Source organism: Lissotriton helveticus, chromosome 1_1 (genome assembly GCF_964261635.1).
Source record: "Lissotriton helveticus chromosome 1_1, aLisHel1.1, whole genome shotgun sequence".
Lineage (NCBI taxonomy): Eukaryota > Metazoa > Chordata > Amphibia > Caudata > Salamandridae > Lissotriton > Lissotriton helveticus.
In genome coordinates this window covers 963,001,939-963,025,236 of record NC_136057.1, presented here as the reverse complement: position 1 = coordinate 963,025,236, position 23,298 = coordinate 963,001,939, and the positions used below count along the sequence as shown (strand labels likewise).

At 43.1% G+C, this 23,298-nt stretch overlaps 1 protein-coding gene across 5 annotated transcripts in view; it reads right to left on the bottom strand.

Annotated features, from left to right (window-relative positions):
* Positions 1 to 9,958: 9,958 nt before the first annotated feature.
* SFMBT2 (Scm like with four mbt domains 2) overlaps positions 9,959 to 23,298 on the bottom strand; it is a 1,092,424-nt gene continuing 1,079,084 nt past the window's right edge. For all 5 annotated transcript variants that reach the window (XM_078677113.1, XM_078677108.1, XM_078677111.1 and 2 more), the window contains one exon: positions 9,959 to 10,872. In XM_078677113.1, coding sequence (XP_078533239.1) covers positions 10,732 to 10,872 — 141 coding nt within the window. In that variant the 3' untranslated portion in view covers positions 9,959 to 10,731. The remainder of the gene's footprint in view (positions 10,873 to 23,298) is intronic.

Below are 23,298 nucleotides of genomic sequence, written 5' to 3'. Positions count from 1 at the left end.
TGACTGCTATAGTGGAACGATCATATGTCGTGAAGATGTCCAGCTACACACCAGGCGTGGAGTCCAGAGACACTCTGCTTGACTGTGCTGTAATGACACTATTTTCATCTCAACAGCCACGGCCACTGCAGGGAAGAGTGGTGGGGTCGGCTGGGGGGTATTACGAGAGACCATGAGGGAAAATTAAATAAATAATTAATTCCCCCCCCCCCCCCCCTGGCCCCACCGCTCTCACCTGCAGCGGCCGCGGCCGCGGCTGCAACTCAACACTCACTGCCTCAGATGAGCTCTGAGTGGATGTTACAGCTTTATATATTGTATAGTGCCTAGCGTTTAAAATACCATTTGGGCAGCAGGAAACAGTTCCCTTTGAAAAGTAGATGCCATTCAGGGCAACGGGGTAACTAGCGCAGCTCGCCAGTCATCCTTCCTGTTCCCTGCACTAAGCCCTTGTATCACAGCTGAAAATTTGCCAGCTTTCCTGCCTACCTGAACCCTCCCTGCACTGGCCTTCTCTGCACCCTGCTCAGTGCCCCATGCCAACAATGGCCAGCTTGGCAGCATTCCTTGCTACCACTCTTTCTGCACGGCCTACCAGTCATCAAAGTGGATGCTGCTTCTTTTTCTTGCCCCCAGGATATGCTGCTTACTGGGCAACCAGTAGTAGTAAAGGGCTAGTGGAAGGTGAGGTTGTAGTTTTTCACTATGCCACGCATAGACGAATGAAAGCGGAAGTTTGGCAGATTTCACAAATGACGAAATGTTCCCGTTTCACCCAACACCCGATTTGCTTGGGTAATGATATATCGTTGTGTAATATGCCATATTTGTCGATATTATAGTATTGCAATATGAATTGAATTGAATTGTTGCGCTTGAACGTGTATTTTTTGTGCTGACTTGTCTAAGGAGATATTTATTCTTTCTGTGATATACTTGCTTATTGTGCAAACCGCATGTGCCATTCTTTCCGCGAGATTTGATTGGCAAGGTGCTGCCACTGTGACATTTAGTCGGTATCAATATTCATCAGTCGACTGCAGCAAGACTGCATCACACTGGATCTAAAAGCAGAAATTCAGATTTTGCCCTTCACTGCATTTGATGGAGTAAATGATGATCTCGTCAACATGTTTGAGTAGTGCATTGGTGACATGAATGACGATTTGTGAGAGATTGTCCATGCGAATGGCTATCACATTTTTCCATGAGTATCTGTGCAGAAAAGTTGTATCATTAATTTCACAAGCTGTTAAATAGAACTAGGCTACTGGAATCTATTACAAAACTTTACAAACGTCCCAAATATGATAAAACCGAGATGAGCACTCTCTAACACTCTTTTGAGAATGGCATACCCTAAATCAGGATTGTCCAACAAAGGTTCAGGAGGGCTAGATCCATGTCACATTCATTAAAATATTAAAAATCTACTAATTTACCTAACGCTATTTGATTGACCATCTGGTGGAAAACAGACCCTCATAATCCCACGTTGGAGCCTACTGCTTTAATTGCACTGTAAGTTAAAATTTCGCACTATATCAACTTTGGCTAATTCTGTGACATTCGTTGAGATCGCCAGACTCACTGCCAATTTGCTAGTTTAGTTTCTGCTTTGAGCATCTCCTGTATAAGTTCTTAGTGTCAATTTTGTTGACACAATTTTATGTATCATTATTTGGTCTAATCCACCAACATTATTTCTTTTAAAACCATAAACATGTGATCTGTACAGAATAAACGTAATCAAATCTGTGGCTGGGGGGCCGACAACTAGCTCAAAATATTTCGTGTCAATTGGTGTAGCTTGTGTCCAGATGTACAAAATGTTTTTTTCTATCATAAACCTTTGGATTCATTATAAAACAGTATTTCCAACTGCAAAACCCTCTTAAATATGTATAAAACCAATTTTGCGATTCAGAAAAATTTCCCTAATTGCAAAATTGATTTAGAAATGATTACCGAATTGTAATGTAGAACAGAACATATAAGGGAAATCCCCTCCAAATTTCAGTTCCGTAAGCTATATATCAACAGTTTTAGATAATAAATGTCCTTTGGACCCCTTCCCTTTTGACAAGCCGGGTGGCAACTATGAAGGGAGTAGGTAGTGGGCCACTAACATTTTTCAAAACGGAAAATTTGTTTTTTTTTCTCCAAAAGGAGCCCGCTCGTTTAAGGTCATTGGGCTCCTTCAAGGAAAAAAATATTCCGTTTTGAAATGCAGTCACAGTGATGGTGGGTGGCTTTCCCTTGCAGGCCAATATCCATTATCATTGCAGCCAATATGAGGAGGGCACAACTTGTGGCTGGTTTAATGAATATTAAATTAGGCAGGACATTGTTCAAGCTTCTGTGATTCCTTATTCTACAACCCGACCTATTGGTGCCAAGATTGGGTCTAAAAATTAAATACTGGTCTCCAAAAGTGTGTGCACAATTTGCAACTAGTATGTTAGTTATCTGTTCCTTAGGTCATCCAAGTATACCAATGAGGTACACCAAATCAATTGGCTAATGCAATTATAGCCTATGTGCTTTCTCCATAGTAACGATTGATGGGCCATTGCAGTTTATGTTGAATTGAAGCTGACCACTTCATTCCATCTGGTTGACTTGCTTTCATCTTCAATGATGAGGCATTGTTTAATATATAATTTAACCCACAAAAACTTCCGCATTCACACTGCCATTCTCATTATTATAACACTGGCACTTCTTTGTTTCCCTCTCCTCACCTCTGCAACCTTTATTCTAACCTCCTTCTTTAAATCTCTGTCATTTGTCATTTTCTGACCCGCCTTCCCTCCATTACATTCTCCCTCCCAGCTTTTCTGCATCTCTTTCCCTGGCTCAGTGCCTCAGACCAACCTTTTACTTTTTAAAGCAAATAAGCTGCTTACGTTTTCTGACATACTCCTGGATATTTACTCTTCACATACATACATTTTCAGCACTGCGAAGTACTGTATGTGCTTATTTTAATCATTTTCACAACTACGAGAAGCCAAGTAAAAGCCAGTCACGTTCTTTAATATATATCTTTATTATACAGTTGAAGCACAACTTTGCAAGTAAAAAGATGGTCTGTTTTCATTTCAAATAAAATTAAAATATAACTCTGAATATAGATTGTCATTTATTTACATTAAAACATATATACATATTACAAGCTTACAGAAACCTAACATGCCATTTGTCATGTTAATTCAAAATCTAAAACATCAGTAATCATTTTCGTTCTCTTATACCCACACCAAACTAAGTCGTATACTGTACAACATGTTAAAAATCTAAACAACAAACAAATAAATCTGGAATGTAACGCAGTGCAGAGTTTTCACCACCTGTGATGAAGAGCAGTTCTTGTAGCTTGGCAGAGTGCTTGTTTCTATGGCTGGACATAATGTTGCATATTCATACTACAGAGCTCCACAAGGATTCACAAATATTGCAAGAAATTGATTAAAAGGACAAAACAATTTGCATTGGCGCATATATACAGAAACAAAGAGTAAGAGGCACAATTTATGTATGTAAAAAGCCAGAGAAACCGAGAATACCATGCAATATCCAGCATTCTTCACAGTTGGAATGACACCCGGATAATGGATTTGTTAGTGGAATTTGCAAAAATACAAACCCAAATATCTGTGAAGATTTCAATCAACAGGGAGAAGTTTCACCCGCTGGGCTTTTGTCTTGCATTCTAATTGAGTGTGATGTCAGTTTAGGGCTGTTAGTGGAGGGCATCACAATGTTATTAAGACCATGAAGAGGATTATATTGTTAACCTATACTGAAACATCATTAACGAACTGGACAACAAGATTAAGAGCAATCGAATGATGTATTCAATCTGGAAGATGACCTTTAAAGGTAAGAGGACCTTCCATCTCTAGCCTTCTCTTATACAGTAGGATACACCTATGTTGAACTACACTAGTCTCGGAGTCAGGCCATGAACTAATTTGAAGCAATGAAAGGGGCTGCATAATAGATACTTCTGAACACAATTGTATCAGAGCATCCACTGATAAACTTCTTGAATACAAAGTGTAGGCTGTGGAAATCTATGTGTTGTATATTACCATGCCTGAGGGTATTGTACAGTCTTAAACATCAGATCACTGCAACTTTGTTTGTAAAGCCATTTAGTTGGCCACAGGTAAAGAACTTATCAGGTCATGAGAATATTTCATCAGACTAGCCAAAGTCCTTTTAAGGGTGTTCTAGGCAGGATGCCCTTACTAGTGGTGTCTTCTTTCCTGTCTGTGACTTCAAAGCATTCCAGCTATTGTCAGATAGTGAAAAACTGGCATGGGGGCTCAGACCAACTTGTGTTGAAAAGTGCGTCATTGACACACAACAACTTTTCACCAAAATGTAACACTGGGAGAAGGAGCGAAGTGCTGGATTTATAGGGAGGAGGAGAAACAGAGACAAGAGCAACCATTCATCCAACAGACAAACAGGTCAGTGGCCCTCCTGCATCCATCAGACACTGCTTCCAGCTATCCACATTCCTGTCAGAAAATATGGGCATGAGAGAGAATATGAGTCTTTCCTTTTTTTCCAGGACAACAGTGTTGTATGAATTACCATAATTCAAGGTCACCTGTTTGTGGTGAATTGCATGTCGATAGGAGGTTTCATTCTGGTAGTATGAGACAAGAGAAAACCTCTTAAAGAGGAGCCAACTTCATGTTTGAATAAGGTGGCTGATGTCCAACCAGTCTTTAGGTTTTGGACTATTTCGACATTGAAAATAGACTAAAAATACATTCCTCATAGTATCAGACATATATGTTTCAAAAAGGACCAATCACACAGAAAGGAAAATGTTCCTTCCAGAATTAAAGTCCACAAGCCTGGGCCATTCATTGGATTGTAGACCTCTTTAAAAATGCAGGTAAGTTCTGTCTTGAAGAAATTCACCCACATTGTATTTGAAGAAAAAATAAATTTTGACCGGCACTATGTTAAAATCCTGAATTGACTGCTCCAACAAGCTGAACCTAGTCTGATAGAAACATTTTTATTTAACTATGTAACTTACTTTTAGTTTCAGATTAACTTTCCTACTTTAGGAGTTTACAGTATATGGCTTTAGTATAGTACGCCTTTATCACATGCCACTTTTGAACCTATCTCCAGTTTATTTGTGCAAGCACAGGCAATTAAGTTTCCTCACAATGTACACATGTTTCTTGGATTAGGCATCTATTCTTGCAACCCAGAAAATGTTTGTGACAAAAATCAATGTACAAGTCTCAGCCCAAGAACAACATTGGAAATGTACTCCTTCAAGCTTACTCATAATTTCAGAGTAAAATTCTTAACATTCTAGTAACTCACGAATAATTACTGTGATTCTGTGATTGTTGCATATTAAGATGAGCACATATTCATGTAACAGTTTAGGCATAGGGCAATATAACATACATTTATTTCCATATATGAAAATGTGGCTCAGGAGTGCACCTACACTCAAACATGTTCTTGCTTTATCTTCATGAGGAAGGCATTGTTATCCATGAAGAGACCCCTTTCCCTCTTTTCATCCCAATTTCAACCCACTAAAATATATGAAACTCCTCCATTTTACAAGTCAAAGGGGCATATTTATGAGAGGGTCATGTCACGTTTGCACCACGCTAATCAATAAGTAACAACCTAGGCAATCATAATACAGATTTTAAAAGATTTTATAAGGGAAAAAGGAAAAAATGGGCTACCAATGAATTCAAATTCTGATATTTATTTACACATGTATTAAAAAATTAACACACACTTATATATACATAGAATGAACAACAAAGCAATAGAATATAGAAGGGAATTTATAAACATCATAAGTAATTCACAACTCATGTATACAAAATTCATTTAAAACAATAGAAATGGCCTAATAATTCTCAACGCGCGTTTCGGCGACCAGCGCCTTCTTCTGGAGAAGCCAAATATGTTAACTAAATACAAAGAATTAAAACACAGAAAACAGATAATTATAATCAGTTCTAAAGCAAAAGGACAACATCAACATGATAAAAAATAATAACACGTTTTCAATAACGAAATAAAATAAAACTGGAGGAATAGATCATCCACTATTTCTTCACCTAATGACAGAAAGCATTTATTAATTTCTATATAAAACTGTCAGGTTATTTTGTTCTGCCATGGTTTTATTTTATTTCATTACTAGAGATACACGGAAAATGAAGTAGTATGTCCTTGTTAAATTGGTTAAATGACGCTACCAATTTGAAAACGTGTTATTATTTTTTATCATGTTGATGTTGTCCTTTTGCTTTAGAACTGATTATAATTATCTGTTTTCTGTGTTTTAATTCTTTGTATTTAGATAACATATTTGGCTTCTCCAGAAGAAGGCGCTGGTCGCCAAAACGCGCGTCGAGAATTATTAGGCCATTTCTATTGTTTTAAATGAATTTTGTATAAATGAGTTGTGAATTACTTATGATGTTTATAAATTCCCTTCTATATTCTATTGCTTTGTTGTTCATTCTATGTATATATAATTGTGTGTTCATTTTTTAATACATGTGTAAATAAATATCAGAATTTGAATTCATTGGTAGCCCATTTTTTCCTTTTTCCCTTATAAAATCTTTTAAAATCTGTATTATGATTGCCTAGGTTGTTACTTATTGATTAGTTGTTTTTCCCTGACCTAGGAATCCTAAATCCACTATAATCAGGAGGTCCTTGATAACTATTGACTACGTTTGCACCACGCAACATGGTACATACTTGGCTCTGAGTGGCCTAAAAAGTCTGGAGTAACACAGCCCAGAGCAAATGGCTATGTTGCATTACTCTACTGTGGGAAGGCGTTGCATGGGCATCCCCATACAACTCCCATGGTTTTTGCCACATTCCCAGATTTACCAAAATCTTGCACTTTCCCAGGGGAAGCATGACTAGGAGAAATACCTCTATTTCTCCCCGTTTCTTCCTCCATGTGTGCTGCATTCTACAGTAAACATAGAAAGAGAAAGATGCCTCCAAGGATTGATTTTGTGCAGGAAGGTGTCTTTCCTGTACAAAAATAATCCTGCATGCAACACAGGCACACTTGCACCATGGTATAAGGTTTTCTATGTTGGCGCTAAGCTGCCAAAAGGGTGCCAACACAAGGGAAAGTACAGGAATGCGCCGAATTGCCTTCCCTGTCCGGCAGTGCAGGCAACAAGGTGACTTGCTACGCTGCACAGCGTCACAATCTCATAAATGAGCCCCTAAATTTGCAAGTGTTTTTAAAGAAAGCAACTACTTGCAACTTTTCGTGAATAAACCCAAATATGTACGTGTTTAACAACTTTTGTTGGTAGACTAAATGCCCACAAACTCATTTTAATTGTACATTCATTCGCCTAGAAATTCCACCTTACTGACATAATTTTCATGTGAGCAAATCCATTTTACAAAGACTAAAATGCTGCATTCATTATTTTATGAATCAGAAGTAGAATGACGTCCTTGCAAATGATAACTTTTCACATCTGAGGTGAATATGAACAAACAAATTGTTTGAAGGATTCATAGCACAAACAACCAAATATTTAAACTTTTTCTACTTCCCCGAACAACCATACGAGCAGAACCGTGTAACTTATTCTCATTGTAAGATCAATTATGTATTGGTATCTCATTGAAGATATGCATCAGCTGAGAGGGTCATACAAAACCTGGAAACAGCATTTCATAACTAGGCCCAGATGATATTTCTATGATGTTGAAGTCATTTGCATAATTTAAAGAATTTCACATCACACGTTTTATGCCAAATTCCCCAAATGATGCCATTATGCCACATTGCATTATTACATTGTGTTCAGAGCAAAATTCTAGAGAGGGTACAATGCAAACGATCAGCACGCGAGTGACTGTGATTCCTGGTATTTGTGTTTTTTGTGATTTTCCTTAGCACAAAGTGCATCCTCGTATCCAAAATGAACACAAAGATGCATTTTGCACTTAAACATAGCGTTAAATGCCAGATTCGCATTTTGCATAATTTCGTAATTTTACATAATTTTCCAAAACTTTTCCATAATTACGCAAAAACAAATTAAGCGTATTTTTCACATCTCTACTAAAAAAATCAAGTCAGAAAGAGTTTTTTGAGTTGTAGTATGTCTGACTTAGACTGTAAAAATGTAAAAAAGTATGCATATGTGCAGATTATGCATGAGAAGCAAATCATGAAATATTTATAAATGGATATGTTGTATAATTATGTAGACTGCTCACACTCAGACTTCACAGTTTTGGCTCAGTTTAGTTTACAGCAATGAGCATTCTGTGGCACGTCAGTGGAATGAAATATTCTTTGAAAATTTGATAAAGGTAGTAGTGATCTAATGACGTGTAAGGGATGTTCCCACACTTTTCAGTTATGTAATTGCTGCAGAAAGGTTGGAAAAGTGAGCAAAAGTATATGCAAATAATAGATGGATAAATGAATGACTATTTTTAGTTGTTTAAAAGTACAAACATACACAAAAAAGGAAAAAAGTAGTACTTTGCAATTCTAGTCACGTGTATTTTAGACACAGATTCTGCATGCATGGAGCAGAAAACGGGAGAAAGCCAGTTTTCTTTCAAATTTCATGCAGTGCAGGCATCTCGAGGGAGTGCTGCGGGGAGGGGGAGGGTCTTGGGGTGGGGGGGTGGCTAGTAAACTCCGGAATTTGGTCAAATGGAGTTGAGTAAAGAAATAAATAAATAACACAAATAACATTGCACGCTGCATCGCCGATTTGGTGATGCAGCAGGCGCAATGTAATTCGTTTTGTTGTTTATTCTTTTACTCAACATTGTTCCGCCCAATTCCGGAGTTTACTACCCACCACCCTGTCCCTCCCCTGCCCCTTCTCACCGCTCGCAGCACTCCCTCGAGGAGCCGCTATTGATTTCATGTGCTTAAATTGAGGATTTTTGACATTCTTGAGACATAGACCAGAATGCCTTACGAATTACCCAAAAGGGATGTAAATTGCAGCCATGAATAGGCATAACACATGCTTGTAAGTAATGAATACCTATTATTATGGACCAGCCCTTTCATGTAAAAGAATTAGGCTTCAATATAGTTTTGCTTTGACATATATATACTAGATGAAATCTTCTGCCATAACAGAATGCAGGTACTCCCAGACTCCACACTACACACTAAGAAGATCCTATGTGCCTCAGCATGTCTTATCCAGAACCTGGAGAAATATACTACATCTGCCCATCCTGAAGGATCTCCACTGGCTCACCTTTCCAATCTACTTTATCCTCAAAACCAGCTGCGGCAGTAGCAAAGCCATCATGGCCGACACCCCTGCCATTCTAGCTGACAAGCTCACCACCTCCTGCGTCTCTTGGCACATCCGCAGCTGGAGGCAAAGTAGTGAAAAAGAGCAGACCTTCTCCATCTATGAACCCAGGATCTGAACAAACAGCCTCATACCAATCGGATCTTTCCCAACCTTGCTCCATCTTAGCAAAGAGCCCTAGACGCATCTTTTTAAAGACCTCATACTATGTAAGAACTGCCCACGTCTGCTCCCAGAACCCCGTCACCCACTGACTGTATCATTGCATTTGACTCTGTACAGCGCTGCCTTTCGGCTGGGTTCACGCTGTATTAATACTACGGAACGGGAAACATCATTTACCACGAAGGCATTACAACTACTAACGTTTACCACGTGACACTTACCACGCAGGGTGCCTTCCACGCAGGGTGCCTTCCACGACGTCTTTACCACGGGCTGGGGGGGAGACGTGGTATTCCTTCAAGTCGTTCTGCGTGGGCTTGGGGGGCAGAGGGGGGGGGGCTCGGGGGGGGGGGCTCGGAGGGGGGCTGGGGGGGGTCTCCCCCCCAAAAAATAACAAGCAGGTTACTTTAAAAAAAAAACGAACATAAATTTAAAAGAAAAAGGAAAGAGCCTCCCCCAAAGACGTGCCGTGTACGTCAAAAAAGCAGTCCTTTTTTTATTTTGGTATACGTGTTTTGACGCTTGTTTCAATGGAGGATGGAAGTAAGGGCTCGTAGAGAAAGACGTGCAGGTAAGACGTTTCTAGGCGTAGTAAAATCCTACGTTGTAAATACCAGCGTGGTAAAGCCACTTGCGATGTAAAATTCGCGTGGTAAAGCCATGCGTGGTAATTGAAATCGTGGTATAATCATATATTCCTACGGAACTCGTCCTGACGCAATTACCACAACTATAATCAGTGCATAAACAACATAAATAGACACATTAGGCACCCATGTAAACTGTACCAAAAGCAGTAGGTTAGTTGTCTCTGCTATCCAGCATTGTGTAGGAGCGCTGGATAGCTCTTCAGAAAACCACACGTGTTTCAATATGAAATAGGTGTGTAGGTTTGCTGAACGAGCAGACGTTCGATTTCTTGGAATAGATGAAATGGGTCATTGCATAAGATGTCAGTTTAGGGTTTTGGCTTGGAATGTGTTTATGTATGTACAAAGGTTTATTTGATGAAAAATAGCTATCCTATTTTCGACGGTGTGCCAATCTCACACCACAACAGTTGCTGAAAAATTGATATTGTAGGGCAAAATATTTAAACCTGCAAAATCTGGGACATTTTGTGTTTAAAACACAAAAATCTAATAAGTGCTTCTGCTTAAAATTTTCGTTTAAAAAATATGTTGTTCCTCAAGAAAGGCTCGTCCAGTTATTTGGCAAACTGTGCGTAGAACGCTACTTTCACCCTCTCAATTTGGTGGCATAGCTTGATGGCAGGGCCGAGTTTCAGCTCCATGCATTCCTGCACCGTTGGAAGTGTCAGCAACAAAAGAGCCTGCCCATCAATGTCCTAAAAAAGAGAATCAACATCGACATGTTATTTATCACTTCCTGTTAAGTGCTGATGGACATGGCATGCTTCAAATGTTTCCAATATCTTTTTTTGATCTTCATAAATATATTCAATGGAACTACTCCCTGCCTTTTGCTTTTACTGAGACCAGTCACACTTTACTTTGACATTCTATGATCATCCCTATTTGTGAGTGATGGGATATTTTCAGGGCTTGAGGTTGTTTTGCACGTGTTATGGGCTTAGCAACATTTTGTAAATGCTTTTCCATATAATACCTCAAACCTACTTGAAATACTCGAAATAGGATAGAAAATCACCCTGGTGAAACACCATAAAGTACCATAAGAGATGTTCACCCGGGCGATTTTACCACACAATGTTCCATGAAGGCATGTCAAAATGGCGGCTTACATAGCAGCGTTCAAAATGTAAAAAAGCATCAGTACTTAGGCCTGCAGCAAGATCCATGCAATATTCGCATGCACTTGCAAACAAAAATAACCGGTTCTACGGGCAGCTACAGTAAGAGGCGGATCCTGGCAGCAGCAGCTGCCTTTGCTGCTGTATGCTGTTCTGTTCATCTTTACCACTAAGGTGCCAGCATAAGATTAATACCTCACCTCACACCATTTTAGATAGGTGCCCATGAGTGAAAAAAACTGGGTGTAGTTTATAAAGTAGTTCTGAGGGGCTTCTATGTATAGACAGCATCTGTGTGACCTTTACATGAGCACTAGTGTTGGTACCTTTTCACTCATGTCCTAATTAATGTTACATTGCTACAAGGAGGAACTCTGATGACGAAGCATGCCACCCTGTGTGAAATAATTATCTTATGTATCCTCTCTAATAATGTGGATGCACGACATAGTTAATCACACTCATGTTTATATCGTCATTAACTTCAAAGCAAATGCAGCTTATGAAATGTGGTAGTATATAAAGTATATCTCTATTGTTATAGGCCATCCCCTGCTCCTTCTGCCTGTAGCAATGGAGAGGGCCTTTATCTACTGATGTTACCCTCATGTGTGAGCTGTAATGCCACAACAAAAGTGTAGGTTTTATAGCGCTAACGCCTCTAGAACTACTTGGTAAATATTATACAAATAGTTGGTCGCCATATCCACTATCTGCAATAAAGAATGTGGTCATGTTTCAGCCTATGGAATACTGGTGTGAAAATCGGCACAGTACTTTCCAGGTGAAATTTTATACCAATTACAGGCCTATAAAAACATAACATGTAATGCGCCGTGGAAGAAAAAATTACAATGACAGACTTTGATTTCTGCTCATCCAAACAGTAAGGTCAATATTTTCTTCCAGTAAGCTTGCAAAATATGTGTTGCACCTCGCAGTGCACAGAACATTTCCCATCGCCGTTCAAAAGCAAACGTATTTTTCCCAGTGAAAGTTTTACCAAGTGCTGCTGTGCTGTGAGGTGGTGCACCAAATCGGTAATTACATATGCAAAGTGAGCTTTGGGCTGCAAGAGCTCAAACACCACTGGGTTTCCATATATAGACATATATACTACAGCAGTGTGATATGAGCCACTTCTGAAACACAGGACTGCACCATATTTACAAGAATACGGTGCAGACTGGTGTTTCTCCCTGCACTGGCGCTCAATTTAGCAGCCTAACGCCAACACAGGCACCCTTGCACAATGGGCAAGGGTGCCTGCATTGAGGGGAAGAATTGTTTATGCGCAGGAAGGAAAACCTAAAATGGCATTTTGTAACTTCTTACAGCCAGATTCATCAAAGGTAAATCGTCTCGCAAAGGGCCAGATTCTGAGGATCCGGCCCTTTGCAAGCGCAATTTTTGCATTTGGGATTTATCATCCCAAATGCAAAAATCGCAATTACAGAAATCGCTTAATTGCGAAGAATCGCATTTAAGGAATCTCAATTAGAGATTCCTTAAATGCTATTCATGAACCTTTTTAGAATTGCGAAATCGCAATATGGGGCTGCTATTTACCGCGAAGTGTAACTTCGTGGTACATAGCGAAAACCTAGAAAAATGCACTTTAGTGCATTTTTCTAAGTTGTATGTTACACACACACATGTACTTTGGACATGTGTGTGCGCAACACCAGTGTACATGAGCATTTCAGGGGTGCTACAGGGTGTCCTTTGGACACCCTGGCACCCTTGAAATCGCATCCTTATTTGCGATTTGCTAATTGCTAATCGCAAATAAGGAATGACTCCCCATTCATTCATTCATTCATTCATTCAAATAAGGAATGACTCCCCATTCATTCCTATGGGCCTTAGGCCCATAGGAATGATTGGGGAAGCCATTCCTTATTTGCGATTAGCAATTTGCGAATCGCAAATAAGGAGGCAGTAGAAATCACTATAATTTGTGCGATTTCTACATGAATCCCGTTTTGCGAGTCCTTAATAGCGATTCCTTAATAATCGCTATTAAGGACTTGCAAAACGGGACTTTGATGAATCTGGGGGTATGTGTGTTGCTTTGTGCAGCACACATTGAAGTTGAACTCATAATTCTTTTTAATGATTGTTTATGTGCAGGAAGGGACACCTTCAATGAGGTTTTGCTGTTTCTATGTGTGCTCCACAACGTGCACACATGGAAACAGCAGAAACGAGGAGAAATAAAGCATTCCTCATTGTTTCACCAGGGTAAGACCAGGCCACCCTCATAAATAGGAGGCATCATCAAAATCAATGGGTGTTGCGGTGGAACGCCCACCACAACACCCATTGCCTGCCCCTTTCACACTAAGTATAGCTTGAAAGGGTGCCTTATTTACAAGGCAGCGTTACGCCACATTAAGTGGCTCAATGCTGCCTTGTAAATATGGCGAACCCCATACCGCCACGGAAAAGAACTAAAAGTGATATTCCTTTGGCGATAGGGGCTTGTAAATATTATATCCCTTAGTGTTCACCCTCGGTACTGCACAGATCTCATATGAAATTTTGGGATTATATTTGTTTATTGGTTTGCTATTTAATCATATGTAATTGTTTAACACTTTGAAAAAATATCAGGCCAACAATGCACCGGCTCGGCACCAAAACATAATGTAGGTATTTCTCACAATTAGTACCCAGCACCATTACCCCCAGGTCCCTCCTGTCCTCGTCCCCTTCATACTAACAAGTGAGACATTCTATCTCCATCTCCTATCATCCTATCTCCCTACTGGGAGTACATAAGGGTACATTACCCAGCATTCCTCCTGTTCTTTTTTCTGTCTTCCGAGACTATCGATTGGGCCAGGAGCCTGGGGGCTCCTTGGGCTTACCTGTTGCTGGGCTCTGGGTTTGTGCTGGTCTTCTTGGTCTCCCCCCCTGCCGGGCTTGGGGGGAGCCATGTTGGCGCTTCCTGGCGGTTCCTCCGATCCTGGGGATGTCTGTTCTCCCGCTGGTGGTGTCCTTGCTGCGTCTTCGTGTTGCTGGGCATGCCGGGGACGCGGCAGTTCCTGTTCCTTCTCCGGGAGTGCGGCAGCCTCCGTGTGGCTGGGGCGCTTCCTTCCGGGGATTGCCTGACTTCCTTTGTTTGGAGCAGGAAGTCAGGCTTTTTTCGTTTGCGGCTGGCGGCGGTGCCGTGGGGTGCTTGCCGGCCCTTCCTGTGAGTACCGCGTAGCAGTTTTGACCTATTTATGTTCCTTGTTTCTGCCTTTTTCCTACATTTCTGTTTGGGGCTGGTTGGTGCTCAGAACTGCAGTTTTTGTTCATTTTCTATCGTTCCTCGTTTGGGCTGCCTCCGTGTGGGGTCTTTACTTTCCAGTGGTCCGGGGCTGCTAGTGGGCTGCCTGACTTCTGTCCTGGGTTCGTGGAGGTCCTGCTCCTGTGGTGGCTTGCTGTGCTTCGGTGCCCTTCAGTCCAGCTCCGGGGGTGGCTTGCTGCACCTTGATGTCTTGTGGTTCTGTATCATGGGTAAACATGGCATGAAGAGCAGGCATGTGGTTGAATCCTCCTCTTCTTCATCTTCTTCATCTTCCTCATCTCCTTCTCCTGCCCGTTCCAGGCGTCGTTCCCGGGGTGCTGATGCCAGGATGAAGCGGCTTATTAAGGAGATTTTGTTGGAGATGGGGGGTGCTCCCGGGTCCAGATCCACTTGTAGTGCTCCGCCTCCTTCTTCTTTCCTGAGTCCGAGGATGAATGGTTGGGGGTGATGTTCTGAAGGGCAAGTATGTCGACAAGGACATGTTGCCGGACTTGTTGGGTCATGTTAAAGCTAATATGGGATTTCCCGCTGATGATGTCCCTAGTACTTCTGGGAGTTCCTTGCTTCGCCAGTTTCAGTGCTCGGCTCCTGTGGTTATGACGGATCATCTTTGTGTCAAGGAGGTTCTGGACAGGGAATGAAGGGATCCGGATCGCATCCTGCTCCCTCGCTTCATGGATAAGCTCTATCCTCTTCCGGATATGGTCAAGGACTTGCCGGACTCTGTTACTGTGGATTCTTTTGTGGCAAGTCTCGTTGGGCGCACTTCTTTGGCTGAGGATGTTGTTGTGCGGGATCCAGTGGACAAGAAGGTGGACGCTTCCATGCGGAAGGTTTATTCTGGTTCTCATCTGGCGTTCCGGGCTGGCATCTACGGGACTTATGTGGCTCAGTCTCTGCTTTCGGACTTCAAGTCTTTGTATGGGTCTATGGATGATGCCACTGACTGTTCAGAACTTCTGAGTCATGTTGAGCGTCAGGTTGAATTTCTGTCTGGCATTTCCTTCGATGTGGTGCATGCTTCTGCCCTCTCTGGGGGTGCATGTGTGGCTGCTCGTCGTAACTTAGTCCTGAAGGACTGGAAGACGGATTCAGCCCAGAAGTCTGCTGCTCTGTGGTTGCCCTTTCAGGCTTCTATGTTGTTTGGTGAGGAATTGGAGGGCAAGTTACATCGGCTGTTTAAAGAGAAGAAGCATTCTTCCTCTTTCAAGCAGTCTTCTGCTGTGCCGGCTACTTCCAAGCCCAAGCCCTTCATCCATCCTTCCTCTCGCAGGCAGTTTACCAGGGGTCTGGGTCGTTTTCAGTCTGGTAGGGGTCGTGACCAGTCTGGTAGGGGTCGTGACAAGAAGGCGAAGTCCCCTCCTGCTAAGCCTCGTTCCTGACTATCTGGAGTCCGAGGCCGGATCCTTGGTTGGAGGTCGGCTTTGGTTCTTTCTTCCAGCCTGGATGTCCTCCTGTTCAGACTTGTGGGTGCTGGACATTATCCGGTTGGGGTACCTCTTTGAGTTTTCAACCCCTCCTCCAGACTCCGGGGTCTGTCCGACTCCCTGACCATCCTGTCCGTCTAAGAGGGCGGAGCTGTCTCTGGGGGTCAGGTCTCTGTCGGACACGGGGGCGGTGCAGGTGGCTCCTCCCAGGGAGAGGGGTCAGGGGATTTATTCCATTATTTTTCAGGTTCCCCAAGTGACAGGGGGATTTGGTCTTGTCCTGAATCTGAAAGCCCTGAACAAATTTGTGCTACAGGTTCAGTTCAAGATGGAGACTCTTCAGCGGGGGATTTCCCTGGTTCTCCGGGGTCATTACATGTGCACTCAGGAACTTCAGGATGCCTATTATCACGTGCTGGTCCACCCCCTTTCTCGTCCTTTCAGGAGGTTTTGTCTTCTGGGGGTCCATTACCAGTTCCAGGTTCTTCCATTCAAGGTGGTGGCTCCCTTGGTGGCTTACTTGCACCTTCAGGGGATGATGGTATACCCTTTTCAGGACGAATGGCTCCTTCATGCTCCCTCCAAGGTTCAGTTGTTGAGGGATCAGGGGTTGGTGTGTTCAGCCTTGCAGGCCCATGGGTTCCTGTTGAATCTCCCCAAATGTCAACTAGTGCCATCTCAGGACTTGACTTTCATAGGGGCACGTTTCCGCACAGATCTGAATCGGGTCTTCCTGACGGTTGCTCGGGCAGTGACCTTGTGTTCCCTGGCTTATCGGTTTCTGGTGAGTCGGTCCTTCCAGGCCCGTCTTTGTTTGCGCCTTCTAGGTCTAAAGGCGGCTACGGTGTTCACTGTGCCTTGGGCGTGTTTCCATCTTCGGCCTCTTTGGTCCTACCTGTTGGCTCGAGGGATCCTTTGTCTCGGGATTTGTCCCTTTTGGTGTCTCTGTTGATCCTTCCTGGTGGACTCTGTCGGACAATCTGGCCAGGTGCTTGCCTCTGCAGTCTCCGCCTCCGGTGGTCCTTACGACGGTTGCCAGTGCTCTGGGCTGGGGGGCAACTTTGGGGTCGGAGTTCCTTCAGGGTTGTTGGTCCCTGCTGGAGGGTCGACGGTCCTCGAACTGGCAAGAGTTGTCTGCGGTGTGTCGGGCTGTCATGGGGTTTCAGGGCCTGCTGTTGCACCAGCATGTGTTGGTTCAGTCGGACAACTCGGTGATCGTGGCCTACTTGAATCACCAGGGGGGTATCCGATCACTGTCCCTGAAAACGGTGGTGTCCCCGTTGTTTTGCTGGGCGGAGGGCCATCTTTTGTCTCTGGTGGCTGTACATGTCCGGGGGGTGGACAATGGGGTGGCGGATGCCCTCAGTCAGTTTTTTCCTGCCTCCCTGGAGTTGGCTTTGACTCCGGTGGCCTTTCGTCTGGTGTGCGTGAGGTTTGGTCTTCCCTTTCTGGACCTCTTTGCTTCCCGGCTCCATGCTCTGCTTCCCTGGTTCTTCTCCCGGGTTCCTTAGGAGGGGTCTTGGGGGGTGGATGCCCTGACCCTCTCTTGGCCTTCTCGCCTGCTGTATGCATTTCTTCCCCTAGCTCTGATCTCTCGTTTTCTGTCTCGGCTGGTGATGGAGGATCGGGAGGCGGGGGTGCCATTCCGGCCCCCCGGTTGTGGTTTCCGACTCTGAGGTTGTTGGCGGTTCAGGGTCCTTGGTTCTTCCCCTTCCCTCTGTCTAACTTGAGGTCCTCTCCGATGTTGTCCCTCCGGCGGCTTCGGCTGTCGGTTTGGAGGTTGAGAGGCAGGGTTGGAGGAATAAGGGTCTCCCCGAACATTTAGCTTTGGCTATTTAGCAGTCCCGGAAGCCTTCTACTCTTCAGTCCTATGGCAGGCATTGGGGGAACTTCGAGCGTTGGTGTCTAGGTCTGGCATTGTCTCCTTTGGTTTGTTCTTTGCCTGATGTTCTTCATTTCCTTTTGGATGGGTTTGAGAAACCTTTGTCTGTCTCTACTCTGCGGGCTCAGTGGGCTGCTATTCGGGTTTTCCCTACCCCTTGTTGGAATCTGCCTGATGTTAGTGCCCCTAGAGGGAATCTGCCTGATGTTGATGGCCTGGTTTCCCGGTGGTTGCGCAGTTTTGCGAATTCCCGTCCTGTGATTCGGCCTTCTTTTCCTCTTTGGGACCTGCCTTTGGTTTTGAGGGCCTTGGTGGCTGCTCCCTTTGAGCCTTTGGAGGAGGTTGATTTGAAGTTTTACACCTTACAGGTTGTCTTTTTGGTGGCTATTACTTCTGCTCGTCGCCTGGGGGAGCTGGGGGCTTTGATGGCTCGGGAGCCTTTTCTTTCTTTTTTCTGATGATGGGGTTGTTCTTTGCAGTGGCGTAGCTAGAGTTTGTGGTGCCTGGGGCTATCCCTCAGATTGCCGTCCCTGGGGGGAGGGGGGAGAAAGGACGACGAGCACTTGAAAGAGGTCCAAGAGACACGTTGTATCGCCTCTAATAGTTACCTTGATCATGCAAGTTACATGCACATACATGACACGGTCCAAGGCCACACCCTGCATTATTTCTGTTGCCTATTTCTGTTCAGTGAAAAGTCCTGCAACACTGAGTTGTGGTTTTACTCCCTTATTTAAACCCTGGGATTCTCCTGCCCAGGGATGAAACACTAAGACACAAGGAACTGAAGACTTCACACTATGCCCTCACCAGCCTTTTGTGGACAAAACAACAGGACACACACACCGCCTGCCAGCTAGATGGGAGTCACACCTGAAAGAAACAAAGAATATGACATGGCAAAAGGCTATGACTGCAGTACTAACTGAACCTCTGTCTCCAAACAACAAACAGCACCTACTATCCTGATAGGGATTACACCTCAAAGGAACCAAGAATAGGACATGGTAAAAGGCTATTCCAGCACGACTAGGACAGCTGCCTCCAGCCCTTTCATACTCTAGAGGTTGGTTCAACACAATAGCGCCAGGAACGTCAACAATATATATCACTCACCTGGAAGGTTACGTCAGACCTACATTTTATACATCTTCTCTGCAGTGAAGATCCAAAAGTGGGCTTTTCTTTGTACATTTGTGCTTATGCAACTGTGTTTGGGTGAAAAGCCTGCGCTACTGCTGTCTAGTTAATTTTTTCTCTGTCAATTAAGCAAGATGGTAATGCTACAAATTGTGCAGTACATGTTTCACTTCTAGCTGCTTCTCTGGCTGTCTTTGCGATGTGTTTGAGGAAAGCCGGTTCTAGGGATTTAGGGACCCCAGCAGAAGGGAATGTGTGGGCCCCTTCTAATTTGCATCTACGTCAAATCACAGGAAATGACATCACAGGAAGTCTAATCAATTGACTATTTTGAGCGGCTTTGCAAGAAGCAATTTTCTTGGTGCAGATATCAGTAAAACAATAAAAACATAAATATTAAAACTAATAAAATAAGTGTATTTATTTTAAAGTTCTATACCACATGGAAATACATTATATTAGTCCTGTGGTACATGTCCTGCCTCCCAGTTGTCATGCTGGTCAACTCTGCATAGTGGTTGGTCCCAGAGTCAGTGTTCTGGCTTACTACTGGGATGGGCTGCTTCCAGGATTCCCAGCTAATCTATTTGTTTTGCACCCACTATTGATTATCTCGCTTGCCTACACCAGTCCCTTGGCAAGCAAAAAAAGTTAGACATTTGGCATCCAACAGGAGTTTGTAGTAGGATCCAGGACAAGCATCTGAAATGAAGAACAATCCTGCACCCTGCCACTCTGCTTTGGTAGGCCTCAGAGCACTGGACCATGGCTATGAGGTCCAGGGGAGAGTATGACTCTCTTGTGCCTCACAGAACTGGAACATGCTGTGAGGCGCAAAAGAGCGGGACCACTTGTGTAGCAATGCTGCCATGGACCATCGTGCAAGCAAGGTAAATTGTTTCTTCCCACTACCCTCTGGTCATTGACTGGACAGTAAAATTCAACCATAATCTGGGTGCATTGGATCCATAACCCCACTAGACCATGGTCCTATTGCACTTCCTACACTATGGCTACGAGGTGTAGAGTAGGGGCTTCCAATCCCTTAGTCCTCGTAACCATGGTGTAGTGTAGTGCAGTCCTGATTCTACTAATGTAACCAACTGTTTGATCCTGGAAAAATATTTTTTTCCTGTTCCTCGTCCACTGATTTGACAATATGTCAGCACTTTGAAACATGCTTCATGTATAAAATAGATATTAGGAGCCCCACACTCAACGGTGTCAATAAATATATTACACTCTGCACATCTGCATATCCATACTAATATTATAAAGAGAGAGCCCAAACCTTTGAGGCGAGTAATCTCAGTAACCACAGCACCAATTACAACACCCAATACAGCGTTGGAAAGGGCAGATGCAGCAGAAGGACATAGGCTATGCAGACGGCCACCATATACATTTAAAACAAACTAATTAAAAAAAATTACCATTTCAATATTTACATTTTTTTTTCAATTTATATAAAAAATATGTAATGTAATATAAAAAAATTAAATATCTAAAAATAAATACTTTAAAACAACGTAGTAAATTAGTATAAAAAAATAACAATTAATACATTTTAAAATTATCCTTTACAAAACCTTTGAAATTCACTGAAAAACCATAGGTTTCAGCCACGTTATAGTTAGGAATTAGCATTTAAAAAACCTTTGAAATTCACTGAAAAAAACATAGGTTTCAGCCATGTTATAGTTAGGAATTAGCATTGAAAAACCCTAGAAATTCACTCAAAAAACCATAGGTTTCACACATGTTATAGTTAGCTGGACATTTCACTCATACAAAACCATTGAAATTCCCCCGTTATAGTTAGTTCAGCTAACTATAACTCGCGCGCCCGCAATGCACTGCTGATGACGTCACATATTACATCCCTCATGACATGGTCAGTGACATCACTCATGACATCACTGATGACATCTCAAATGACATCACTGATGAAATCATCCTTGTGAAAGAGTGGCAGACCTCCTCTCAGCGTAATATAACCTTTGATACACACCTTCAAAAATAGAACCTAATATTTTCAAAAAAATGGAGATACCAATACCAGTTAGAACAACCTATACAGTAATTCCAAAATCTACATACACATCCACTCATTCACCAACAGTTCTATAAAGTCACTCATACATGTACTCACTCATCATATGTACTTATACACCTATACATCCTGTTACACACCGATACTCATCCATACAGTTACTCACACACATACTCACACATGCAAATAAACTATCAAACATCCATTTACTTGCATATACAGCTATACACACACCACTACACTTACTTTTACAAAAACGTACACATACTTACTCTCTTAAACAATCACTTATAGAAACACATACTTATTTATACAGGAACTCTTCCAATCTCTCCCACTCTCACGTATAATCACTTATATACATCAATACTCTCATATAGTAAATTAAAACATATGTAGTCCATACTAATATTATAAAGAGAGAGTCCAAACCTTGAGGCGGGTATTCTTCGTAACCACAGCACCAATCACAACACCCAATACAGCGTTGGAAAGGGCAGTTGCAGCAGAAGGACATAGGCTATGCAGACGGCCACCATATACATTTAAAAGGTAAAAGAACCGTGCCAGCAAAGTAGTCCCTTTCTGGCGTGTCTGCGTTGTTCTGTGGGTGTGGGCTGGGGGCGTGACTAACGCTGGGGGCGTGTGGTACGGCCATCATATCGCGGGCTGTGGGTGTGTGCTGGGGGCGTGACAAACTCTGGGGGCGTGACAAACGCTGGGGGCGTGTGCCCGCCCTTTATGCCATGTGAGTCGTACATACAAGCGCCAATTACGTTGCTGCGCAGCATCAAGGGGCACGCTGGGGGTGTGACACGCAGGGGGCATGAGAAACGCTGGGGGCATGAGAAACGCTGGGGGCGTGTGTCCGGCCTTCATGCCATGTAAACGTAATTGCGCTGCATCAAGGGGCACGCTGGGGGCGTGAGAAACGCTGGGGGCGTGTGCTACGTTCCGCCCTTCCTGCCATGTGGTTTGTACTTTAATCAGAAGATCGCCTGCTGTGGCCATGTGCTGGGGGTGTGACAAACGCGCTCAGCTGGAGGCGTGGTAAGTAACATTACTGCAGCCTCTCCTGCGCGCTGTTCCTGAACTATCTCATTCAACGAAATTACACGCGCCTGCTACCATTAACTAGGGCTCTAGCCGTGCTCAGGCGGTGGATCAGTACACTAATTACACGCGCCTGATAACATCAACCAGGGCTGCCGCTGGGCCTCAAGTGGGGGAACACGCACCTGCTAACATCAAACAGGCCTGCATCTGGGCCTCAAGCGGGGGAACACGCAAATGAGCGTGTCTGGGGGGACAAATACTGCAGCCTCTCCTACTCGCTGTCACTGAACTCTCTCATTAAACGGATTTACCCACGGCTGATAACTCTCTCATTCAACGACATTACACACGCCTGCTAACATCAACCAGGGACGTAGCCGGGCTCAGGCGGCGGATCACTACACCAATTACACGCGCCTGCTAACATCAACCAGGGCTGCAGCTGGGCCTTCTCCGTACCGATTCTAATGAAACAAAAAATGTTGTCTACCACGAGATTTTAAAATAAATTGCCCTTGCCAAATACACACATTACACACATTCTATTTCATACCCGGACAACGTCGGGACGGGCTGCTAGTATACTATAATATTACTAATCACCCTCCTTCTGTATTTCCCTTGCAGGGTATCAGAGTGCTTTACATAAAGACACATTGACAATAAATCATGCAAGTGTGTAAATCAATGTACAAGATGTGTTGCATGACTGTGAAGGTTAAAAGATGCAGCAGTCACACATAGCTCACTGTGCAATAGTATAAGGCTTACTAATTATGAACTGCAAGGAACAAAATAATCTGTGTTCAAAGCAGTAGCCCACTAACCTAGCTACATTAAAAATAAATCTGTCATCTGCATATTGCATGATGTGTTTTGCAGGAGACACATTAACCTTCTACATTACTTTGATTCGGATCTGGAACTACACAAAGCAGAGATCTCTCCGACAAATACATTAACCTCCAGAGTTCTCACCAATTATTATTCCCTGATATTTACTGGGCACCTCTGCAGATGTCTTAGCTCCATAAAATATTAGAAAACACAGACGTTGCAACCAATTAAGCATAACAGATGTAGTACCATGCTTCTCCTTGTTGCCAGTTTCTTTATGGCAGGGTTTTAAAAACAATTTTAGTAC